The sequence below is a fragment of the Triplophysa dalaica genome, chromosome 1, assembly GCF_015846415.1.
Source record: "Triplophysa dalaica isolate WHDGS20190420 chromosome 1, ASM1584641v1, whole genome shotgun sequence".
In the NCBI taxonomy this organism is placed as follows: Eukaryota; Metazoa; Chordata; class Actinopteri; order Cypriniformes; family Nemacheilidae; genus Triplophysa; species Triplophysa dalaica.
Genome location: NC_079542.1, coordinates 6,891,712 through 6,916,984, shown reverse-complemented (window position 1 = coordinate 6,916,984; position 25,273 = coordinate 6,891,712). Strand labels below are relative to the sequence as shown.

Below are 25,273 nucleotides of genomic sequence, written 5' to 3'. Positions count from 1 at the left end.
AAGCTGTTTCCTTTTAGCCGTACACTTGTATCCATTTTCGTTACTACAATGCATTGCAACAATTTAACATGATAAAGAAATCTCATTATGTAAGAAACTTATTATTTTGGATCCCTATTATTCATATGGACCCCTATTTAATTCATCCCATTCAAATCCATAGACCATTGAACTTTGCGTTAAAACTATACCTCGTATATATTTAGCATATGTCACGGCACGTGTTAACAGCAGAGCCGACAAAACTAAATCTGAACATTTTAATAATACTATTAATGACTCTCTGAGATCATAGATATCTATGGACGGAACACCAATTCCCCGTTGCCACAATAATTACCCTGACAGTTTTCCTAAATCTACCACTATCTTCTTGAATCTTGTTACGTACTACAATATTTGGGTACTTTAAATGGCGAATTGTTTCATTGGCTGTGCTCTTTCTACGTGCGCTCTCATTTGCTATTCGAAACACAACTCGCTTTTTGATTGGATGACAAAGTCAGCGCTTAGTCTGTGCATTCATTTGATTGGCTCATTAAGTAGGTTATTGGTCCCCTATTTCTTACTCACGGAGGAAAGTAGGTCAAAGCGAATATATATAACGTTAATACTGCACAGTGCCGTCCACATTCGCTCGGTCATTCGTGTGCTTTTCTGCCTTATGTAAGTAAGACCCATCTGATCTTTTAACGTGTTATATTGTGTATACATTATTATATTTCTGTACTCCATTGGGTATTCACCTCAAGCGAACTGCGTTTAACTTTTAGACTATATTGACATGACAATCCTAGCTGACATCGTCTAACTAATGTAGGACTCACCTAGAGTTGTCTTTTTATTTATTTCTATACAAGCTTCCATCTTTATACCTTATGCAATGACTGTTTCAGTCATATATAACAATGACGACATTACATTTGTTCAGGCAAACAGTCATCCAATCAAAGCGCATCTAGGCGAATTCAACTTTGTATGGATTCGCTCATAATGATTTGAAAAGGATGATCGAGGACTCTTTGCCGTCACTGTATGCGCGACACGTACCGGTGTGTCAAAGCCGTAAACACTGTAGCTTAAGTTATACTAGTGCGTAGGACCTACGTCGTAACCTGCGTACGTAGACGACGCCGTCGTGAACGTGCATGTGTCTCAAATTAGCTGCGTTCCCTGGATACATTTTTGAGCATTTAGGCGCGTGACACTTAAAGCATGGGCATCATATAGGTCCCTAATTTAGATTTTATATAGTTTTTACTGGTAAACCATTAACCACATGTATGTATGGTCTCGCCACAATAGCCATAGTTTTACTATAGTGTATGTTGTAAATAAATATGGTGATCCCTATGGCAAAAACACGGTTACTAAACATTTACTGTTATTAAACCATTGTTAACTTTTTAATGCCTCTATAAACTGCAGCATTTATTGGACATTTTAGGGAGTGCAGTGTTTTGACATAATGTAACGTTCAATGTCATGCATCATGTCCTTATACGGTATTTTTATATTGTTCATTTCGCCACATTGTTAGAAAGCTAAAGCATGTTTTGGTTATTTATGAGATTAGAAATATTTGCATTGTATCCTGTACTTTAGGTCCGTCACAGGTCTTGCGATACATCCTCAGTCAAACGTTTTTGGTTCCATACTATCAATGTTGATCATTCTTGAACGGCTTTGATAAACTGTTGTTCGGCTTTTGAGGTTCTCGTGACACCTGTATAGGTGTCTTGCTGTGCAGGTAGAGCACATACATCGTGTTAGGCTTTGCGATCGGGCTGTTGAGCGGCTTGAATCCTACACTGCAGTCAGTACGCTGAAGTCCTCTGTCATCCCATGATCCTTTGCTGCAGTACACCATCTGCTGCCCCATCATTGATATAACTCACCACACAATATTTACTAAATCTGCCTTCACTTAGCAGTTCTGAGGAATAATGTTGCTTTCTAAATTTTATACTCTGGCCTTTTCTCCCTCAGGTCCAGTGCTTGTTTGTGTGTTTCAACTTTCAACAGAAGCCAAAGCTGTTAGGAGACGGCTGCTCTCTGAGGTACCGCACGTGCTTTTAGATATTTGGGAATGGGAAGTGGAATTATTTTGTAATGCGAATATAAAGGGATGGTTCGAGCAAAATTAAAAGTCACCCTCATGCTGTTCCAAACCCATATGAATTCATAGTCATAAGACATTATTCAATGCATAATGACTCAGAGATTTCATATGGCTTTGGATTAATGGCATCTGTCTTCCTGTACTTGCATGTAAGGAAAATAAATGTGGTTGTGAATTTGAAATATACATTTACGTTTTTTTCATCACATAAATCTAAAGTGACTCAAAAATGATGGAGCATTTAACATTTTGTCTAATGAGATAAAAAAATAAGTGTGGACTTAGCAAGTAGGACTGTGAAGTTAAAGTATTTATTTTAAAGACAACATTTTTATTGTACTTTTAGTTTATGTAAGCAGTCATTAAAGAAATGAAGGCAAATCATGTCAGATTATTTCCTTCTTTAAAAACATCCTGTAAGTTAACAGGCTTACTCGAGTGACCTACATTCACCAGCGCTGCTTTTGTGAACCACCGTTTTTTTGTCTGGTGTTATTCACATATAAGTGCCTTTTGGTTTCCTTACTTCTAATGTAACATGCATTGTTTTGGTGTGATATTGTGGTTAGATTGAAACAAAGATAATTTGACTCATCAATTTTTAAACGCAAATGCCAATTTCAGGTGTTTTCCAACTAGCTTCCAACTTTATATGAATATGAAGTGTAAAAACAGTCACAAACATTGTTAGGATTCGATGTCATTTCCTTCCACCTACCTGTTGATAACTTTGGTTGCTTGACTTTAGATTTGAATATTTTCTTTAGAAAATGTGAGTTCGTGCTTGGCTTGGCTGTGGGTGCCAGGGTGTTTTGAATGTTTGAAAGTTTTTTAGTATGTTGCTAGGAGTTGCTCTAGTACAGGTGAAATGAGTCCACCCCTGACTCTCTGTTACAATGTGTTCCCAAGAAAGTGTCTCGCCTTACATAACACATCTGATAGGTTAGAAACCTCTCATTCATTTCTGCAGTTCAAACCATGGATACTGAAGTTTAATAATATTAATAGTGATTTTTATTGTATTTGAATTTTCTTTTCTGACAGTAGTCATATGATGTGGAAATAAACTATGTTAAATGTCACAATGCAAATAAAAGAGATGTGAATACAATCCTGTTAGTAAGTAGAACTGTAAATGATCTTTGCACATTATGGATTTGGTGACCTAGCAGGCTGCCGGTGGCATGGGGAGCTCAGGGTGATAATTGAAGATCTAGTTATTGAGTGTCATGACATCCTGAGTTGCTCAGGTCAGTTGGATCAAGTCTGTAGTAAGTAGGTGAAAAATAGGTCAGAGTTAACGATGACATCAAGAGAATCACAGCGTTAGAAAGGTCATGGCAGAGAATGTCATGTCTAGACAATGTCTCAACAGTGACCATATTTGCCGAGATACTAAGGTCTGCAAAAAAGTATTTCAGTAAGAGCTTGAGCATTTCCAAGCATGATGCCAAGACCAATTTATCTGAGCTGTGTTGTTCACATGTATTTTGTAGTTGTACTGTTTGTCAACTGTTGAAATCTTTGTGTAAAAAGTTTGGATTTATTAAAGGTCCAGTGTATTAAATTGAGCAGCATCTAGTGGTGAGGTTACGAATTGCAACGATCCCGCTCCGCCGCTGATCCCTACCTTTCCAAGCACAATGGTGGCTGACATAAGCCATAATATCATCACGTTTTTGCTTCATTGTCGAAGGAGATAACATATTTACAAAACACACTCTGTAGAGCAGTTTCGTTTAGGGCTACTGTAGAAACAACATGGTTAATTCCATGCAAGGGGACCCACGGTGTAAGCACGGTTGCCGTATAGGGGGGAAAGTTAGGACAATGTCAAGGGCCCATCCATGACTGACAGGGGCCCCAAAAAATAAGTAAAAACTAATATAAAATTATTAAACCATCATCAGTCAGTATATATATTTATATAATAATAAAATTAATGATCTCTTTGTTTTTGGCAGTAAAAGTTAAAAATCCCCGTTGACCAAAAAGTAAACATCCATATTCACCGACCACCTGCATAAAATGGTTTGGTCCTTAGCCATCTATATAAGTTACAGCGAGCTGCTCGAACACGTTGGATTCGCCGTGTTTGGATGCCGATGTAGGTTCGCAAAGCCAACATCAATAGCAAAAATAGCGAAATTTTACAATAAAAATACATTGAGACTGTAAAAGATGGCCTTCAGCACATTTTTTATGGTTGCTTTTAATCTTGCATCAAAAGTGAACTGCATACTAGACTTGCATGCATGTACAAATCACCAACAGTAAATATTGTGCTGGTTCTAGTATTGAACTACAAGAAGCAAGACAGTTGCAAGCCTTTAATAAGAGTTTTGTAAAGCTTTTTATGGGGCAGTTGGGACAGGGGGCCCAATTAGATTTTTTGTCATGGGGCCCAAAATTCCTGGCAGCGCCCCTAGATGTATGTAGATAGAAATAGCTCATTCTAAGGTTATAAACATAACGCTTCATTATGTAAGGCCTTTTTACACCTCTGGATGCATCGTCTTAGTTATGCATGTTATATTGCATTTCTGTGAATAGATCCTCTCAAAAATTACACACTGGACCTTTAAGCAAAAGACAAAACAAAAAAACAGCTAGTACAAAGCTGATACCTAGTTAAGAATTGTATACTTTTAATAGTATACATATTAAACATATTGGTTTGGTTATCAAAAGGTAGCTAAAGATTAAGTCTGTAAATTATAGTTAATTTCATCTCCTGATCGTATCTAACAGAGGGAGGTTGTCGCCCATCTGTCTTAAAGGTCAATGATGTCACATTGAGGAGGGAGAGTCCTATCACCTAACCCCTCTCTTGTAACCGGGTTATAAAATACTCTAGCTTGTCACAGGCTTGTGATTATATCTCCAGCTGTCTTTCCTTACAGAAGAATTTTGGCAGACAGCCTCAGGAGATGGTGAAGTAAGAGTGGACCTTGACAACCTCTGTGGTAACAGTTACATTTATCTTTCTACCTCCATTGACCGTTACATATTTTCTCTTTACCAAAGAGAAATGAATGTTTTAGGGAAATTATGATTTTGATTTGTTATGGTTTCCATTTCACAGATGATCTGATGGCAGACCAAAGAATGGACATCTCCTCCACGATGAATGAGTTCATGTCCCCCAGTTCCACAGACCTGATCTGCAGCTCCATGGGTTTAGAATACAACCGCAAGAGGAAAAGCAGCTCCACCGACTATCAGTAAGAGCTCCATCATTAACACACCAATAGAATTGATGTGCAATTGTGTTTCTCAAATATTACATTGTGGAGAATTTTATACAGATTTGTCACAGATTAATTTTTTTATACATTTTAAATATTGAAGTAGCAATTGTAAAATTTTAAATCAAATTTTGCAATATAGTGTTCTCAACTGAAGGCACTTTTATGGCTCACTGATTTCAATATTTGTTCTGTGACAAACTGGTGTATAAGCTTTCACAAAAAAAAGCATAGTTTCAGTCTCAACCAGCAGTTTTCTTTAACAAGTCGAAGTATTGACAAGGTATTTTCTTACAAAAAAAATGTTGCAAGCTGTATTTCTGTAATGTGGTAAAATTACATTTTCACCACAGAATAGCCAACATAAAACATTACTTGAAATGTGGTAATAAGTGTAATTAAACTGTCTATGTCTGTCTTTTCACAGAATCGATGGATTTTCTTTCGAGTAAGTCTAAGCTTTATTACTCTTAGTACAGTAAATGTGCACCCCCTTTACAAAACGTTACATATAAAATACAATGGAAGACCACAGTTAAAGGAACAATTCAACCAAAAAAGTATACATTTCTAGTCTAGACGAAAAATTGTTTTTAAATGTCATTTTTCTTTTGAACACAAAATAAGATATTTTGAAGAATGCAGGACAGCAAACAGTTTTTGGGCACTTTTGACAACCATTGTAATTTTTCATACTGTGGTAGTCAATGGTGGCCAAGAACTGTTTGCTTACAAGCATTCTTCCAAATTTCTTTCCCTGTATTCATCAGAACAAATGAATAGACACAGATTTGGAATAACTCGAGGGTGAGTAAATGACTACCATGGTGTATGGATATTATAGTCAATCACTACCATATTACAGTATATACAGTATATTATGGCATCACCATCTGATAACTTCACCGAGCCAAGGTATTCGTAAAGTACCAATATGTAAGGGTTTTGCAAGACCGGTTTATTAAATCTAAAATATGAAACACCTTTTGTTTTTGAGAAAAATACAATTTTATCCTCTCAGATCTGAAGCTTCATGGATGAGGCTCCTCATCCCAAACTCACAGCTCTCACAATCTCCTGAGATTGAATGGTCAGTGAGTATTGATGAAGAGACAACAAATGGTCGAATCATTGTTTTGTGACAAATGTAACATGCAAATAGATGAAAGAGATATCATTAAGAGATATCCGACCACATCAGAGCAACATCTGAAAGAGATGCAGAAGGAGAGTTCGCTCAAACGTGAAAATTCTTTCATCATTTACTCGCCCTCATGTCATTTTAAACCTGTATGACTTTCTTTCTTCAACAGAACACAAAAGAAGAATGTTGGTAACCAAACAATATTGGTCCCCATTGACCTCCATTGTATGGATACAAAACATTTCTCAAAATATCTTCTTTTGTGTGCGTTATGAATGACATGAAGGTGAATAAATGACAGAATTTTTCACTTTGGGTGAGCTAGATTTGAGATTCAGGGCAATATTCTAATGAATAATAGTTCCTTAAAATACAGGGTTATGTGTAGTCTAGATGTTATCAGGCTAATTGTTGTCAACCCCATTAGGTCAACGTGTTAAATTACTCTCATTCCGATCAGTTATGAAACGAGGGCACAGATGGCTCATGAAATGGTTATCATGTCATTGGATATGCTTACTGTTATATATTCACTGTTACCATGTTGCGAAATTAGGTCTTGACCTGCCCCCCAAATAACCTAAAGCTAAATCCTAAAGGATTTTTGATCAGAATCAACAAGTGAGAACCGTCAATTAGTTTTAAAGATTTATTTGGAATAAAAACATGAATTGCTGTTGTATACGCTCATAGTACAAAAGTGGACTCAAACAAATAAGAGTAATGTATTTGTACTGTTGTTTTGTTTTAAAGGGACAGTATGGACACCGATATGGAAAAACTTGGAAGGTAAGTGTATTTGATTCAATTATTTTACTACTTTTTAGATGTATTTTTTTGATTTCATGTTAGCAAAATCTTGTTTAAGGTAGACTAGGATTATTTGTCACACACAAATATTTATTTTAGGCATGAAAGTTTTTTCTCCTTAAGTCCTTACTTTAAAGTCTCTGCTACCTAAAAACTATATTACATTTCTGCAGTTTTTTTGGGGACATTTAAGATTTTGACTTTTACAAAATATTAAGCTTTTGTAATGAATGTTTTAGGTTTGCGTCAAAACAATTAGATGGGCACCAAAGCGTACATATACAGTACATTTTCCTTATTTTATAAATATAAACATGTTTTTGAAAACATGTTATTTGTTCTTTATTTTTTCTTTACATGTACAGTATATAGTTAGTTTATGCTATTAACTAACCGTTACCTTTTTTCTCTGAATAGTGACTGTGTCGATCACCAGGGTCGGATTAAGAATGCAAGGTACTGTAATCCGAAATACTGTTTTAACCTGTTTGCCGTATATGATCGGCACACTCTATAACTGTATTTTATAACATTTCTTGTATTGTGTGCTCTTGGTTTTCCACAGAGAAGCACACAGTCAGATAGAGAAGAGACGGAGAGATAAGATGAACAACTTCATCGATGAACTGGCTTCATTAGTGCCTACCTGCAACGCCATGTCCCGGAAACTAGACAAACTCACTGTGCTGCGCATGGCAGTCCAACATATGAAAACACTACGAGGTGAGAGTCACACCCATCGCATTCAGACCATCCATGAACAAACTGATACTGTCAATTAAACTCAGAACTACTTTCTCTTTAAGGTGCATCAAACCCTTATACTGAAGCTAACTATAAGCCCGCCTTCTTATCAGACGATGAACTAAAGCATTTAATATTAAAGGTAGGTGACATAAACAAATACTAGATATTATTTTATGCTTCCTAATTTAGATGCTTATTGTTGCAAAACGAACCCACTCAGATTGACAAGAACAGCCCTCTGCTTACATTCTTTATTGTTGTTTGTTATGTTTTATTGTTGGGATAATGACAAGCTTACCATGTATTTATAATAAAAAATGAAATAAAACAATTTAATTTGAATGTTATTTCATTTAAAAAATATATATAAAATATTCAATATATGTTGTAATGTCTGAAACCAAGAGTATAAAAATATTTTTTTAATGTGAAGAGTTCATTTGAAAAAACGGTTTAAATAACAAAACTTTTTGGTTTAATTGTGAATGTAGTTAATATCAATCAAACTGCAGTTATAACACACACAAAAAAGGCAGCCTAACACTATGAAACATGATAACATAATTTCCATAAAGACTTTTCTTCATGTCTTCTAGGCAGCTGATGGTTTTCTTTTTGTGGTCGGCTGCGATCGTGGAAAAATTCTGTTTGTGTCCGAATCTGTCCACAAAATTCTGAATTACAGCCAGGTTAGACTTTTAATGTCAATACAGACTGTATAGTAACCACATGACTCCGTCAGTAATGTCATTGCTTTTTCTATCTTTCAGAATGATCTGATTGGCCAGAGTTTGTTTGACTATTTGCATCCTAAAGACATAGCAAAAGTGAAGGAGCAGCTCTCCTCGTCTGACACAGCACCGCGGGAGAGACTCATCGATGCAAAGAGTAAGTCACTGACAGACACCTGGATCAGAATAACATTTAGGAAGATTTAGGAAGATCAGTTGAACTTGGAGCAGAGTTGCTGTTAATATGGTTCTCATCTGAAATGCGTTAAAATGTGTCGTTGTTTTCTCAGCCGGGCTGCCAGTTCGGACGGACATCACACCCGGTCCCTCCAGACTGCGCTCAGGTGCCCGCCGCTCCTTCTTCTGCAGAATGAAGTGCAACAAGTCGCAGGTCAAAACGGAGGACAAAGACTTTGCCTCCACATGCTCCAAAAAGAAAGGTAAATGATCAGGAATGACCGGTCATACTTTTGCATGCACAGACAACTTTGTTTAACGAGAGCTTTTTATGTCTCCAGCCGATCGCAAAAGCTTCTGCACCATCCACAGTACTGGCTATCTAAAGAGCTGGCCGCCCATTAAAATGGGCTTGGATGAAGACAACGAGCCTGATAACGAAGGCTGTAATCTCAGCTGCCTGGTGGCCATCGGCCGACTGCATCCTCACATCGTCCCTCAGCCAATGAACGGAGACATCCGGGTGAAGCCCACTGAGTTTGTCTCACGCCACGCCATTGATGGGAAGTTTGTCTTTGTGGATCAAAGGCAAGTCGGATGTGGATTTGACAGTGATGAAATGTGTTTGTGGCGAGACCTAAAAAAATAAAGCCACGGCTAGAATTAACATCTAGAATAAACAGAATTTGTTTGGTGGTTTATTGACCAACCCTTAATTTATCATAACGGGTTATTTGTTTTTGCGAGTGCAGTGGTGGTCAATATCCAAAAATAGCCATGGAAAAGGTTGCGGCGTGGGTAGAGGCTAAATTTAGGACAAACATTTAACCTAAAAAGAGTCTTTGTGATAAAACACTGTAAGGATTTTACAGGTTTTAGGTTTGTTGTTTCTTAATTTATACCCCTATACTTACATGTACAAATGTACATGTTTCAATGCAATTTTATGTGTATGGAAGGTAGCAAAATAATATTGTTTTTCAAACTCAATTTATTTATTTTTCCAGAAAGTCTTCACATTATGCATAATACATAAATGGAAGTTTTTCCTTTATTCCCCTTTCAGTCTTTTTGCTCAGCCACTCTAAATCCAGATTATTTAGTTATAATACAGATTCATTTTACAGCTCCAATAAGCCTCATTTGTTTCCATTTCCTTTTCCTCCTAAACAATTTAAAGAGCATTCTCTTTGCAATGCAATTTTTGCTTCTACAAACGTATCGGTCACCAACGTTTCTGTAGCTCAGATTGAGGAAGCTCAGTACAATGCTGCTTTGTAAGAAATGCAAAAAACATTTTTGTTCTTGACAGGTTCATCTTTTCATTTCAGGGCTACGGCTATTCTTGCATATCTACCTCAGGAGCTGCTGGGCACATCGTTCTACGAGTATTTTCATCAGGATGATATTGGACATCTTGCTGAATGTCATAGGCAGGGTAATAACATAGAACATTTCTCTATTCGTTTACTGAGTATGAGCCGACTCGACTCGTGATCATTTATGTGCCATTCTTTCTTTATTCTTTCACAGTATTACAGATGAGAGAGAAGATCAAAACTAATTGTTACAAGTTCAAGATTAAAGATGGATCTTTCATAAGTTTAAGAAGCCGTTGGTTCAGTTTCATGAACCCTTGGACCAAAGAGGTGGAATACATTGTTTCGACTAATACGGTTGTTTCGTAAGTGATCATACTCGCTTAGTTGTTTCCAATGACAGATTTTATGGGTTATTCTAATGGTTTGAGTGAATTTCCTGACTAAAGTCAGATGATGTGTGTTTTTAGGAGCAGATCTCCCGAAGGGTCAGATCCTGGATATCCTCAGCTCACTGCCTCCCCCCAGAGTATGGACAGTGTCCTTACAGCTGGTGACAGTAAGCTTATTTAACCTACTCTTCCTATCATAAACAACAACAAATACAGTGGTGCCTCTTGTTCACAATATGACAGTGAAGGTCAAGGATTTATGTTAACACTGTTACCAAAAATAAATCTCTCACAAAATAAAAAAACGACTTAAAACCCATCTCTTGACAGGCAAATGAAACAGAAAAAAACAGACCCATTCTCTCAACAGGAAGTGGTCTAGCATTTATTGAAACTAGTAACTTTGTATTAGCACCCATTGTATTATTGCTCCTGTATGATATGTAAATGATAGTTCCAAACTAGTGAAAATATTTAAAGGAAATAACATATCTACATGAAGGATATGTTAGGATCATTTTTATTTTTAATATTTAAGGCTCAGGGAAGCGTGCGCTTCAGACTGTCCCTGGGATCCCTGGAGGTACGAGACCTGGGGCAGGAAAGATCGGCCGCATGATCGCTGAGGAGGTGATGGAGATCCAAAGGTGAGTTAATAAAAAGATTTAGCACCATATAACATCTTTTAAATCTATTTAGATTAGATTTTAAATGAATGACTTGACTTGACTATGATTTACTGTATGACTGACAGGATAAGAGGCTCCTCCCCGTCTAGTTGTGGTTCAAGCCCTCTAAATATAACCAACGGCACACCCCCTCCTGACACATCCTCACCTGGAGGCAGAAAGGTAAAGTGTAGTATTAGGTACATGACTCATCTGATACCAGTCCTGTTTAACCTGTACTAGTACATTTACATTACATTTAGTCATTTAGCAGACGATTTTGTCCAAAGCGACTTTCAAATGAGGTAAACACATATAGTAGTACAAAATAGAAACTTAATAGAAATATAATCTGGGTGATTCTCACGAAATCTTGCTTTCAAGATGCCAATCATGATTTTCTTAAAAACACTTGCATCAACAAATTTACTTTATATTCATTTAAAAAAGGTACGATATTTTTAGAGGCCATTAATTTCTAAACTTTTACTGACAGTTTAACACTATTTAAATATAAAAAAATATGAAAGAAACCGAAAAAATGTCTTACCGTAACCATTTAAAACTGTCAATCTTGTAGCATGTTTTGCAAAACCAATTTTAATTAAATGAGACATTAACAAATTATATTTTAAAAGAGTATTATATTATATTATAATTTTTTCAAATGTTTTAAACTACCTGAATCGTAAATGAAAAGAGAACATTTCGTTTACACAGTGTGACAAGAGATTATTAAGTTTTTAACATGAAAAATATAAAGTACTTATAAAGTACTAGCACAGTGGTTCTCAAACTTTTTTTGCTTAAGTACCCCTTTTTATGACTTTTTCAAGCCAAGTACCCCTTGTCCAGACCGCAACATTTTGCATTAATACAGTGAAATGAGAGTCAGAGAGTTATTATATCTGATGCCCCCTAAGTAGGTTTATTGCTTATAAACATTTCTGTATGTAGCTTTACGCAACTATGTAAAATTTTTTTTTTCATTTAACCCCAACCTCTCCTAACTTACATTATTTCGTGCCCAGACATTGCTCCTGATTCCGGGCTCAAAAAATAATTCTTATAAATTGAATTGCGTTATAAATTTAAGAATTATTTTTTTTATGCAGATTTCTGTAGTCCTAATTTCATATAACAATACGACTATCATAATTTATTGATTATCATTGTTTATTCGTAAATTTCAGTTTCTATCATGTACCCCCATCTGGGAACCACAGTACTAGTAGATGTGATTCTTTACATAAAATCAAACTTAATGTAAATATTTTTGTGAGTTTAAACTGTCTTTTAAAAATATTTCAGAGAATGAGAATATCAGTCATAGACACTAATTTTCTCCACTATTTCTTCATTTAATTATACACGAATAATCTGTCAATAATTTTTTTTTTTTCGTTTGAGAACGTCTAGTAGAACATCCAGTTGTTCTTTTTTAAGATGATTAAATTTTACTCTGTTTAAATTACAACATATAATGCATAATCGGGACGTGTTACAGGTGATTAAAAAAAAATGCTTAAAAAAATATAAATAATTAATTCCTTACAAGATGGAGGACACAATTTTCTTTATTTTGCATTTTTGTGTTATCAAACTGATGTTTTTTATGATTCAATTCTTTAGTGCCATTATGTTTCAGCCGGTTTTCTGAGAATGACATATCTATGACGAATGTATATAAAGGTTGATAAAAATTAAATGAAATGTAAATGAAACGTTTTTGTTCAGTTTTCCAATGGAGGGACTCCAGACATTTCATCTGCAGGGATGGTGTCAGGCCAGGATGCTATAGGATACCCCTACTCCAACAGCTCTATTTTAAGTAAGCTTCAATGGTGAAACACAGAACTGCAGTTGATTTGTCAGCAGTGCTTTTAAACAATTTACAATGTTGTCTTCAATCTAGGTGATAATTCACACATCGGTATTGGTGACATCATGGATGAGCCCGGCTCCAGCAGCCCCAGCAATGACGAGGCTGCCATGGCGATCATCATGAGCCTTCTGGAAGCGGATGCTGGTCTGGGAGGTCCAGTGGACTTCAGTGACTTACCCTGGCCACTGTGAGAGTCCTGGAAGACTTTCTCTTCTATATGTACAAACTGTCACACTGTCATCACATGGTGCAGTGAAATCCAACAATCGATGAATCGTCATCGTCTGATCATTTTGGTCCTAACCAGCCGAGACTGATAAGCTACGAGTTACTCTTGGTCAGAAATGCTTTTGCTTTGGCAGTATTTTAGTTTTACTGAGGACTTAAAAGTAAAAGCCTGACTGGGAAACATGAATTGTGCAAAACAACCATAACACACCAGTTCTGCTTTGAAAATGTTTTCATTTTCTTCACAAACAAACAAATGCACAACTAAACCATATAATTTTTCTTTTCTGAACGATGTTTTTATAGCCATCTCTGTGGAATTTTGTTATTGTTTTTCTGCACATATTCTTATAAAAAGTGTATCATACTGTAGATCGGTTTATTGTAACAAATATGACTCCTTTTATCTGAATGTATATGGTTTAAATGGACTGAAAAGTGACCTATTTTTTTAATAAAAAGCACTTCTTTCTTTTGATTTTTCCCCACTAAGCACACTGTTCGGAATCCTAAAATGTCACTTAATAAGTATACCTTTAAGTTGTTAATGGAATTTCTTGTGTCTTACCTTACAAATGAACACCTCACCTTTAAGTCTATTAGTGCACAAAAGATGGACCAAGTAAAAAACTGATTTTCTTACTCCGGCTCATTTTGTCCAAAAGTTTGCATAAGTGCACTGGGTAACTCTTCAATATATCAAGACATTCCACTCCCTCATCACCTGATAAACCACAAAATTGTGTCAGTGATCTAAATTTTTTTTACATCCATAACTCAAGTGTAGATTTGTTTATATTTTTGTGCAATGTACAACAGGTACAAAGTCTTTTCTGACAAGTCTATTGCTGACAGTCTGAAAGGAAGACATGCAGCATGTATTCTGTGTGCTCCAACAATGCACTGACTTGATAACCGTTTTAAACCAGATTCTGACCTTTGACGGGTGAACGCTGGACACACGACCAATAATAAACACTTTATTTTATACAGCTTTAATAACACAATGATTTTCAAGCGCTGAACATACAGATCTTGAGCAGATAAATTAACGTCCACTTAAGAAAACACTGCATTCATTCACCAAGCAAATGAACCTCCGCACAGGAGCTCGGTGAGGTCTTGGGGAGAGCTTTTCAAATGAACAGTGGCACAGAACCCAAACGCTTAAAGTGAAAGTAGAACTCAATATTAATAATAATATATAATAATACTCATTGCAGTAATAATGTTATAAAATGGAAAAGAACATTTGTAATAATAATAATAACCATCATCATATAACAGGCCCAATTACAAAATAGGTGAGGTTGCTAACTTTATGTCAAACAACAAACAAAAATAAAATTCCTTTGGTCGAGTAAAAAAAGGAAAACAAAAAAAGAGGAGAGCACTCCCCATGCCGATACCCAGGCCCACTCTGGGTTTGTTCTGTTTCTTCATGTTTAAATACAGTAACTAGACAGTTGAGGCTCTAAGGCTGTGGAGAAGGTGCGGAAGGCAATCTGGTTATAGTGTCACTGGTTCATGCTGCAGCATGCTGTTGAAGGAGCGTCTGCTCTCAGACCGCAGGTGAGGGGGCGTCGGGATCGGGCTCGTTGTTGCTGTAGTGATGTCCGGGGGGAGGATGGTTGGGAAGAATGTCCAGTTCATCCACTTGCGGACCAGGGTGCATCTCCACGAGCTGGTCCTGGGGAATGTCCGCGGCGGCTGCTGCCAAGTTCGTGATGGACTTGCTCTTCACGCATTGGAAGTCTACGTGTCGACTCTTGCCCTCTTCCTTCTCCCAGGACATCCGGATGAAGGGTCTTTGGACATAGTTGTAGATAACTTCGGGTCGACCGCCTGGGCGCTTTTTGACCTTTTCTTTGTATGTTGGATAACCTAAAGATGCATAAATGGATGATTAATATCATGATGTATTTAATAGAATGGAATCATTGAAAATCACAGACATGAAGAAACATAATAAAAAGTGTTTAATTATGCAACAAAGTATTCACTGCATCTCACCTTCAATACCCAGTCTGATTTTCTTGAGTCCTCGATCTTTCAAAACTGATTTGGCTACATCACGGTTTTCAATGTACTTGAAGAAACGATACAATTTTGTACTGTATATTACTAAAATGAAAAAGCAGAACAGAAAGATTGTAAGTACTTAAAATCAGCTGAAATGCTATAAGGTTCGGACAGGGAGGTTGTGTGCTCACTCTGCGAATACTCCTCTCCCATTTGGGGTGGGTACTCCTCATCCCAGTCGACTACGTCATCATCAGTGAGAACGACAATGTGACACTCCCTCTCTCCGTTCTGAGCGCTGGCCACCATCAGAGGAAGCACCATCTCCTCCAGGTAGAACTCGAACTGCCGCCGAGCGCCGTCATTGGATAGCTCGTGCATCAGGGCACCTGAAAAGACAACCAGGTCATTAGGACGAAACAAAGAACATCAAAGTGTAACAAATAGATAAATAAACATTTACTATTTCAAGTCATGAAAGACACTTCAAAATACAGAGGTGAGAACACTACGGTAGAATACCACTGTAAGATCACAATACTTCAAGCTGATGACCTTGTGATCTTACGTATTAGCAAGAGGAGGAATTACTCACTCAGGTCCCGACACTTGATAGTACTGCAGTCAAATAAGATACACAGATAGTCGCATGCTTCCCTCAGCTCAGGTATGGAGATTCCATCAGGGCAGCGGATTATCCCAGTTTTATAGTAATCCTGCCAGTTAAAGAGAGAACAGACAATACCAAAGGCATTAAAAAAGCTGATCCAATTAAAGAAACAGTTCTCTGAAAGCTAAATGGATGAAAGCCAATGTTGTCTGAGCACTGCTGCTGGTTCACTTAGCTGTAGACTAACTGGCCAGAACACAAAGTAAACAGTAAAGTTAGGATGATAAAAATATTTAAAATAGCAAAGACGTAACTTTTAATTGTCCACAAAATCGCGGTGGGTACAGAAGATGCATGAAGTATCAAGAATTGCCACTGTTGAAATTTCATTCGGTGCTGCTATCAGAAACTAGACCCTTCTCCTTAAAAGAGCTCATGCATTACACATCTCAGCGGACCGGCAGTCAGTGACACGGTTTAAACGCATTCATCTGTGAGTTTATCGATTCTCTACATGGCTCTAAGGCACACTAAACACTGACCTTACTTCAACCCCACCTAACACTGTGCTGAAACCTCATTACAGCAAAGCTGATGACAGGCTTAATGCCGCACTTTAATTCTTTTATTTAAAAGCTCAACATGACAGATGGATCTTTGGATTTTATTGACCAGGAAAAACAGATCTCACTGCAATGTCTTGTTGTCTTGCTAACTCCCTCAAAGGTCAGTTGAGGATATACTTGACAGGAACCAAGATTCTCCAAAAAGAGAAACTTCGGTGTGAAACCAAAGGCTGTACCCTTGGTAAAGTATGCAGTGAGAATATAAGAGAGAGGCATATCAAGGATTATAAAGACTCACCAGAATTGCCCTGAACACAGTGGAGGTGATGCCCTCTGCCACTTCATACTCTCCTTTGTCATTGGGCCGAGTGAAATTGTGCTCCCTCCCAGATCCAAACATTCTACAACAAATACAACTATACTTGTACATTCATGTCTTTATCATGTGCAAGTAGTGTTATTTTCTTATCTTCTACATTTTCTAAAATGAGTCGTCTGTAAGACAAATATTACAAATAAGTCTGTTGTACTTTTTTTACTAAGCAATTATCTGCACTTTTCTAATTTCTTCATTTTGAGACACATACCTGCCCAGCATGGTGTTGGGCTGTGCTGTGAAAATCGAGGGGTCCACCACGAAACGAGTGTTGTCCACAATGAGCGTGACCTTCTCTGATGTGCGGACGCTGCGGCATCCCTCTTTCACATTCTCATAGATGAAGACCATCTCACCAGGGCCCATGCTCTTGTAGGTACTATCTGAACTAGACAGGCTACTGTTGCGACTGCTAGCAATCCCACTGCTACTGCTGGGAGAAATCCTCTGAGGCCTAGGGCTGCTTGGCCGCGATGAGCCGCCTTCACGATCTGTCAAACATGAAGAACATAATGGCAAACCCACAGAGCTGAGTTTCAATTCATGCAGATTAGTCATATCAATTATCATTCATTTGTCACAATTTGATTACTATCGCTGTTATGGAAAACAGGTGGGGGTCTCTGAACACCTATAATGTAGACGTAGTCTACTTTATAACAATCATTTTCTGTAAGTATAACTGATTGTAATTGTTATTTTCTGAGTTGAGTAATGTTCTTTCTCACCACCGTTCTGCTGACGTGTTGGTGAAGTCACGTTCCGAATGCAGGGCGTGAGCTGTCCTTCTACACGCTCATGTGAGGAGTCTCTAGAGCGGTCGCTAGAGCGTCGTCGATCTCTGGAACGGTCACATCCTCCGCTGGCACCGTGCATGTTCATTTTCACCTAGTCAGACTCAAGTCCAGACTAACACATCTGGATACTGCAGAGAAGAAAAAAGAGAGATCTAAAGTAACCTTAGAAAGCAGATTTGTATCAGTTTTTAAAATAAGGCATAGACTGTATCACAGATTCTTAGTGTAAATTAAAGTAACATGGCTCCCAAGACACCACAGAGAGCTAATGTCAGGATTGTTCACATGTCTGCATAGGAAAATTAAAAAGAGACACTTAAAGGTGCTTAAAGTACAATACAACAAGGGCTCTGGATGCAGAAATTCATTTCAATCTGAGTTTATATTCGTGAAATCAAAGGTTGCCACTTGCCAGAGCACCACGTTCCCCTCTGTGAAATGTAATATATTTACAGTAAGTAGTATTTAAAGGGATACTTCATCCAAAAGGGAAATAAAAAAATTCTGTCATCATTTACTAATGTCGTGCGGTAAACCGGTTCTGGAAATGTACCGGTACTTGTTCGATTTTAAACGGTTCAATACCAGCATTTTGCTTGTTTGGGTACTTGAAACACTGCTGTTCCAAAGTTTATCGCTATGCAAACCGGAAACATAGAAAAACAAGATGAATCGATCCACAAGCACTTTTGCGACTATTTAAACAGACATTGTGTGTGATTTATTACAAATTCGGCTCTTTCCACTTTTGCAGAAAGATCTTTCGATTTTTTTACAGTGTAACATATATTCTACATGCTGCGATGCGTCTTTACATCCCCCTTCATCAGCATACGTGGCATTTATATAGGGGTGCTCCGATCAGGATTTTTGGGGCCGATCACTGAAAGCTGTATCGGCCGATCACCGATAAACGGAGCTATTTGAAGCTTTTTCAGTACCATTATTTATTAAACTATATTTAACAACAATCTATATCAAGTATTCAAATTAAGAGAAGAGAAAGACTAATGAATTAACAAATTAATATTAGTAATTAAAATATTTACATAAAACATAGCAGCCTGTGACACGAGTCCCAGAAACCCTTTGTCTTCTACAATATATAGCGGTCGTGATCGAAGCAAATTTATTACATTATTTTATCTGATAATTTGATATTTCTTTATGCTTCGTACTGTCCTTGCAGTAGGGTTGATGCTTTTAAAAATGTCTCTGTTACCGACAGTTGAGGACAGGTTGTGCTAGACTTTTATCTTAGGGATGCACCGATCCGATCTTTGGATCTGAATTGGCGCCGATACGGGTCTTTTCTGCTGGATCGGGTATCGGACTGACGTGGTTCTCTTCAGTCCGATCCGTTGCGATACCCGTGGATGTTACTCTACAGCTCCAAAAGGGATTAACTATCAGGAAATTACCATAAAAGTTGTCATACACTGTATTCGATGTCATGTATTTCGATAGCTTTATGCGAGGAATAAACCAATATAGCATAAATAAAAAAACTCTGACCCCCGCTGGTGCGGTCATCTGTCAATCTCAATCCAGCATGCGTGTGTGCGGGAACAGTCAGGACGATACTCGTTTTAATGTTTTCAATATTCTTCATAATCACTAGATGATAGACTGTGGCTTTGTTTAAAATGCATTTTGGCCGGAGATTGTACTCGCTGAGTGTATCGTTTTTAGATTCAATCACTTGAAGCAGTCTATGTTATGCGTCATTCATACACAATAACTCTTTTTTTTTACTTTAGGATGGATGCAATGTATATGATTTAAACACATAACATATATATTCTCTTTGTGTTATAATGGTTTTGAACTTGGGAAGCAAAGATCCCCGCGACATCAGGATCATCACCATACGGGATGCTCGTGAGGGAAGCGGGTGCATTTAGCGCATCATTCTGCGTCCAATGCGCATGACTTTAAATAACGTAGAAGCGAATGTATTAAGCGCATCATCCTGCGTCCAATGCGCAGGACTTTAAATAACGTAGAAGCGAATGTATTAAGCGCATCATCCTGCGTCCAATGCGCAGGACTTTAAATAACGTAGAAGCGAATGTATTAAGCGCATCATTTTGAGTCCAGGATGTGCATGAGCGAGTTTGGAGAATTGTATACTGTGATAGCTTTGTGTAATAAACACGGAATTAATTGTAAAACATTTTGTAAGTATCTAAGCTTTGTGAGACCAGATGTTTGTTTTGTAAGTTTAATACAGCACTTAACTACATTTAAAAAAATTATACTTTTCTACTTTTAAAAGTAAAAATACTTAAGTAAAGGAAAGTGGTAGATTTTAATGTACTCATGGATTTAAAGTAAAAAAAATAATTTATTTATGGACTGTAGTGGAATAAGTATGATGTGCTTCATACTGTAAGGAAGTATTATTTTGTCCAAAGTACTCTGATAAAGTACAGATATTTAAAATGTACTTGAAAGTAAACATGCTATCCATAAGAACTATCCACCTCTGGCAATAAAAGATAAAATATCCAACTCTACTTTGATCAAGAAAAACAGTCCTAGTATCAGATCGGATCAGGATCGGCCGATATCCAGACATCAGAATCGGATCGGCAAGGAAAAAGTAGTATCGGTGCATCCCTACTTTAAACGCAACAGACTCTTCACAGACGTGAATGATCAGCAGAACGAACGGTCAGTTACTGATGATATAGCTTATGTGGACCGTCATCCAGCAGGTCCTGATATCACTGAAGCTCATGTTAAGCCTGATTACATGAAAAGATTCACTGCCCTGCCTGTAATTTTCATTCAAATGATTGTGCACCATATATAAACTTCTTACACAAGTTTACGTTTGACTATAACTTGACTACTGTTATGCCAATAGGCCTAATAATTCTAGAGCTACAATGTTTGGAAGATTGGTAAAAAAAAATGACATGGAAAAATATATTTGTAGAATTGTTTTATAATATGTTCTCCTTAATTTTTGACTACTATAGTAGGAAAAAATACTTTTGAAGCAAACAGTTCTGGGGCACTTTTGACTACCATTGTATTTTTTCCTACTGTAGTAGTCAATGGGGGGAAAATATGTCTTGTTATAAGCATTCCTCCTAAAATCGTTTTCTGTGTTCACCAGAACAAATAAATTTATACAGATTTGGAACAACTTGAAGATGAGTTTTTGGGTTAAGTATCCATTTCAATAAAGTGAATGTACAGGCCAGTAGAGGAGAATGGAATGACACAGGTTGTGTGCTAACGGTTTCTGGTTTCTATTCCAGTTGATCAGGAAGTGCCTGGGGTAAAATCAGCTTGATCTCATAAGTGTTAGACAAAAAGACATTAGCTGTGGCCCTGTTGTTTGTCGTACAACTGCACTCGCTCATTTTGTGTCTTTATACCCGTACACTCTAGTCCGCGTAGCCAGACCGGAACTAATCATGGCCGCTTTCTTATGCCAAAGCCCACCCAAGAGGCCATATGACTGTAAAGCAACCAATCACGTTTGGTTTTGTGCTGCGTCATGATTAGAGGCGTGAAAATGTCCCTGCAGTAACAGACCTGTGCACATTCACGAACGTGTCAAAAGTTAACAGCAACAAAATGATTATAAGTTTCTGCTGTGAACCTCACATACTTTTAAGAAGTAAGCGTTTAGTCGGTCATTATGAGTTCTTGTAGCAAACTTTGTAAACATGACAAATTACTACTTCGTGTTGTTTCCAGGCGGACCGTTAAAAAACGCGACACGCACTTCTCCTGGAAATCCTGTGAAATTCAGATGACGACTTCGAACATGCTCTAGAGTTTCCAGAAAAGTGCGCCTTATGCATCAGATGTTTATCCAATGTTTTGTGGACGTGACGTCGGAGGCTGAGACTACGTATACTCTAACATCTAACTAAAAGAAACTATCCAAGTCATAAAATTATATTCTTGAGGTATGGTATTCCAAGTACCTTGGGAAGTCAATGTAAACACCAGGGTCTGTGAATATACTCAAACCACGGTGAACAAGTTTGATGTTTTTTTTTTATCAAGTATACTTTACTATCTAGCTACTAAAAAACCTTCAGATTCGACAAATGAGATTTGAATAAAACATTTGTCTACCAACACAACTCCCTGTATGATATAACACAGTTTTTTGGAAAGATCAGGAACTACCAAAGATAGTTAGACCAACTTCTTAAAATGACACAACAAATACAGAGACAGCCCACCCCCCCTCTCTTTCTCTCTCTCTCTCTCTCTCTCTATATAAATAAAATAACTTTTTGTGAAACCTTGCCTGGTTTTGAATATGTAAACTCAATTCTATCATGCAAATAGCCAACTGCCAACAAATGAGAAATACATTGAAAAGAGTCATTCCCATATATTTTGTAGCATATCAAATGATTCTAGTATTATACACCCACAAACTTTAGCACATACAATAATTACATACCTGCAAATAAGTTTGAATACAACTTTGTTAAAAAAGTTTAACTTGATTCCTTGGTTAAAGTTAAAATAGTTGAGTTTTCTCACAGACACTCACGGGGTGATAAACTGGTTCATTTGGTAAACACAAGGAAGTGTGAATTGCTTCATCTCTCATCCTGTGTAATGTCTGTGTGAGTAATCTGCAGTGTTTACACAGGAAGAGTTACACAAAGCACTCACAAACTCATGTCCGCATAACACAATATCTATTCAAGTGGCATTTGTTCAACTTTTATTCCTGTTAAAACTTACACCATTAAGCCATAACACACATATCGGGTAATTGTTCTGCGCTTAAATTGTGCATGTGCGCCATTGTGTTTTCATAACGAAAATAATTGACATTTTTTCGATAATAAATCCTCTCTCGATCTGACAGGCAAAAGTTATACGGCTTGACAAAGTTGACATCAGTCAAGATGATCAATGACTCCGTAAAGTCTCGCAGATTGCGTAAAAACAGTCTTGCAGATGGTGTGTCATCCTGGCAGCCAGAGTCGACACAAGACAATAAGCAAAGAAAAACAATTCTGTACTCTTCACTTATGAATTATTAATGTTACAATTAAAGAGGGACCGATACATAAATGTGTCTAGTGTGTGTAGTAAACCAAGCTCGTATCTGTACACACACAACCTAAGCGAACGTTACAACATGATTAGCTAGCCACCGAGGCTAAATGACACAACAACAGCCGTTTGAACTGAAATAAACCAAAGTCTTACCTTTTTACAATGTGATGAGCATTGTTTGTAAAATAATGAGTTATCTGAATTGACCCGTGTGGCAAACGACAAACGAGACTCGTCAAAAATTGAAGAACCCCCTCAGCTTTTTCTGAAAAAGCTAATTTGAATGCCAACTGCTGACAGGAAACGAGACTTTGTCGCAGTATCGCGAGATACTGTTGACCACGGGTTGAGTCATGAAGCAACAAATTAAAGTAAAGAAAGAAAACTGCACATAGTGAAAATTATACGTTGGTCCACATTTTAGTATTTTAGTAGCCTACAATTGTTGGTTGTCCAAAATGTAATTAAAAAAGGCATTATTAAAAACACATTTTAATTTTCGGAAAATCTGAAACTGGATCTCGTAAAAATACATTTTGAGTCAAAATGCTCAAGCAAGAGTTCTTTCCTCACAAAAGAAAACAATTGTCAAGGCAACTACATGGTTAAGACAATGTCCATTTTACAGTATGCCCTACACATGATTTGCACATAAAATGTTTTAATATTAAAATAAATAATTGAGAAAATAAATTAAATGTTGAAAATAAATAAAAAAAGGCTTTCCAAATACAGCACAATTTTTAATTGACACTTACTGTGTCCTCTTCCTGCACTGACGTTAAACACTCTTCATTATTTACTTTTTTAAAGTGCACAGTTCTGTCAGATCCAAGAGGCACTCTCCCCCTTTCTTAAACGTCTGATGGATGAGCCGTCATCTTTTCCTTTTTGCTCCTTTTGGGAGTCGTTCATTGTGGGTATGAGAATGTTGTTGAGTTTCAGCTGAAGCCAATCTTGTCTGTTTAACACCTGCTTGTGCTCACGAACATTGTGCATGAGCTGAACTTCACTGATTGACCTCTTGCTGTTACAAATAGAGAGATGGGGCGATCAAAGATTTATATCATGAAACCAAAAAGAATACCAACATGTTGTGTAAAAACTCTATTACCTTACTGGCAAACCCTCTAGAGATATCAAACTGCAAAGACCCCACAGCACAATGATAAGAATACATTTCTCCAAAAAACGTATGGGTGACATAATGATACCTGTAGGACAAGTAAAATTATGTTTTTTTTCTTTTATACATGATGTTTTGGAGAGGTAACAGTTACTAATGCATCAACTTACCAAGTCGTGTTGTCTTTCAGTTGATAAGTTTGATATTTTGTAGCGAGTGGGTCCATGTGTTGTTCAGTGGTGTATTTGCGCTTTGGGGCTATTCTTCTTCTCTTTATACGCACAAGCCCCCTCCTGTTGGTCATTGATGAGCTATCTTCATTATTGATGGTGATGTCATCCATGCTTTGATGGAGACTGGCATGCACATGATGACACATGACTACCAACACCCCCCACTAACTTTGTTTTCAACACCTTGGTCAAGACCCCCGTGATCAGAGTGCTGTAGAACCAGTGCCATGTACGGCAATGATGTCTAACAGCTTCAACAACGCCAATGCTTATTGTATTGTATTATCTTTAGAGACTCAGTACATAGAATCACAAATTAAAAGATATATTATTTTAGATATATTATATTATAACATGCTATATTATTGCAAGGTATACAGATTTAAATGATTATACCAAAAACAACTAATCATGTTTTTATTCTTTTTTATTTACCCAATTTTATTTGACAAGGAAAGCAGTATTTAAAGTATTATTTATTTTGATAAATAAATGGTCAAGAACTGGGAACCCATAGAAAGGCACTGTAAAGGAAAGCCAAAATAAGCAAATAAATACTGCAACTGTCCAATGAAGAAATTTATAACCACTGTTCCTTACATGTGGCCAACATTTCAGAAAACAGAATAGGAGACCTTAAAGTTAACTCATCCCAGGATGTCAGTTCACATGCCAAATGTTTTTCTTGTTTTATGTTTAACTGCACTGTTATATGAGATTTGTTCCTGCAGCTATACCAGTTCAGTTCACCCGAGGCATAAAGTGTGCAGTTCAGTGCCAAACATCGTGGCGCAAACAAGGTCCACCTGAAGCTTTTGTGATCTACGGGAAGAATATAACCTTGTCATTGTCTCATGGGACACATTAGGTAACCATGAGAGAAGTTTTCTAAATGCGGACGAGGAATGGCTGTCACCGCACATGCAGTAAGTCCTAGTAAGGAACCAAAATGATGTGTGGTGACAAATCTCTGTTATAGCAGTGAAAAACTTTTATAGGGATGTTATGTACAGCAAACAC

The 25,273-nt window shown here is 37.2% G+C and overlaps 3 protein-coding genes across 4 annotated transcripts; 1 reads left to right on the top strand and 2 right to left on the bottom strand.

The window, feature by feature from the left end:
* The first annotated feature begins 553 nt into the window (after positions 1-553).
* Positions 554-13,949, top strand: bmal1b (basic helix-loop-helix ARNT like 1b). 2 transcript variants are annotated; one of them, XM_056751312.1, is made up of 21 exons: positions 554-666; positions 1,990-2,060; positions 5,026-5,088; positions 5,208-5,346; positions 5,798-5,818; positions 6,392-6,460; positions 7,268-7,303; positions 7,742-7,780; positions 7,890-8,047; positions 8,131-8,210; positions 8,668-8,760; positions 8,842-8,959; positions 9,093-9,242; positions 9,321-9,567; positions 10,311-10,417; positions 10,513-10,663; positions 10,769-10,857; positions 11,229-11,337; positions 11,445-11,541; positions 13,096-13,189; positions 13,274-13,949. In XM_056751312.1, the coding sequence occupies exons 4-21, from the start codon at positions 5,216-5,218 to the stop codon at positions 13,432-13,434; spliced, it is 1,950 nt and encodes a 649-aa protein (XP_056607290.1). In that variant the 5' UTR covers positions 554-666; positions 1,990-2,060; positions 5,026-5,088; positions 5,208-5,215; the 3' UTR covers positions 13,435-13,949. The 2 variants fall into 2 exon arrangements, with proteins under 2 accessions (XP_056607290.1, XP_056607301.1); XM_056751323.1 differs by lacking the exon at positions 6,392-6,460.
* Positions 13,950-14,437: 488 nt separating this feature from the next.
* Positions 14,438-23,205, bottom strand: btbd10b (BTB (POZ) domain containing 10b). Its single transcript, XM_056759342.1, has 8 exons — positions 23,048-23,205; positions 17,774-17,970; positions 17,257-17,536; positions 16,968-17,070; positions 16,089-16,209; positions 15,685-15,882; positions 15,485-15,595; positions 14,438-15,355 (listed from the first exon to the last, which is right to left on the bottom strand). Exons 2-8 carry the CDS (start codon positions 17,925-17,927, stop codon positions 15,033-15,035), a joined length of 1,290 nt encoding a protein of 429 aa, XP_056615320.1. The 5' UTR covers positions 17,928-17,970; positions 23,048-23,205; the 3' UTR covers positions 14,438-15,032.
* A 514-nt stretch (positions 23,206-23,719) lies between these two features.
* pth1b (parathyroid hormone 1b) lies at positions 23,720-24,100 on the bottom strand. Its single transcript, XM_056755329.1, has 2 exons — positions 24,009-24,100; positions 23,720-23,921 (listed from the first exon to the last, which is right to left on the bottom strand). Exons 1-2 carry the CDS (start codon positions 24,098-24,100, stop codon positions 23,720-23,722), a joined length of 294 nt encoding a protein of 97 aa, XP_056611307.1.
* Between the last annotated feature and the right edge of the window lie 1,173 nt (positions 24,101-25,273).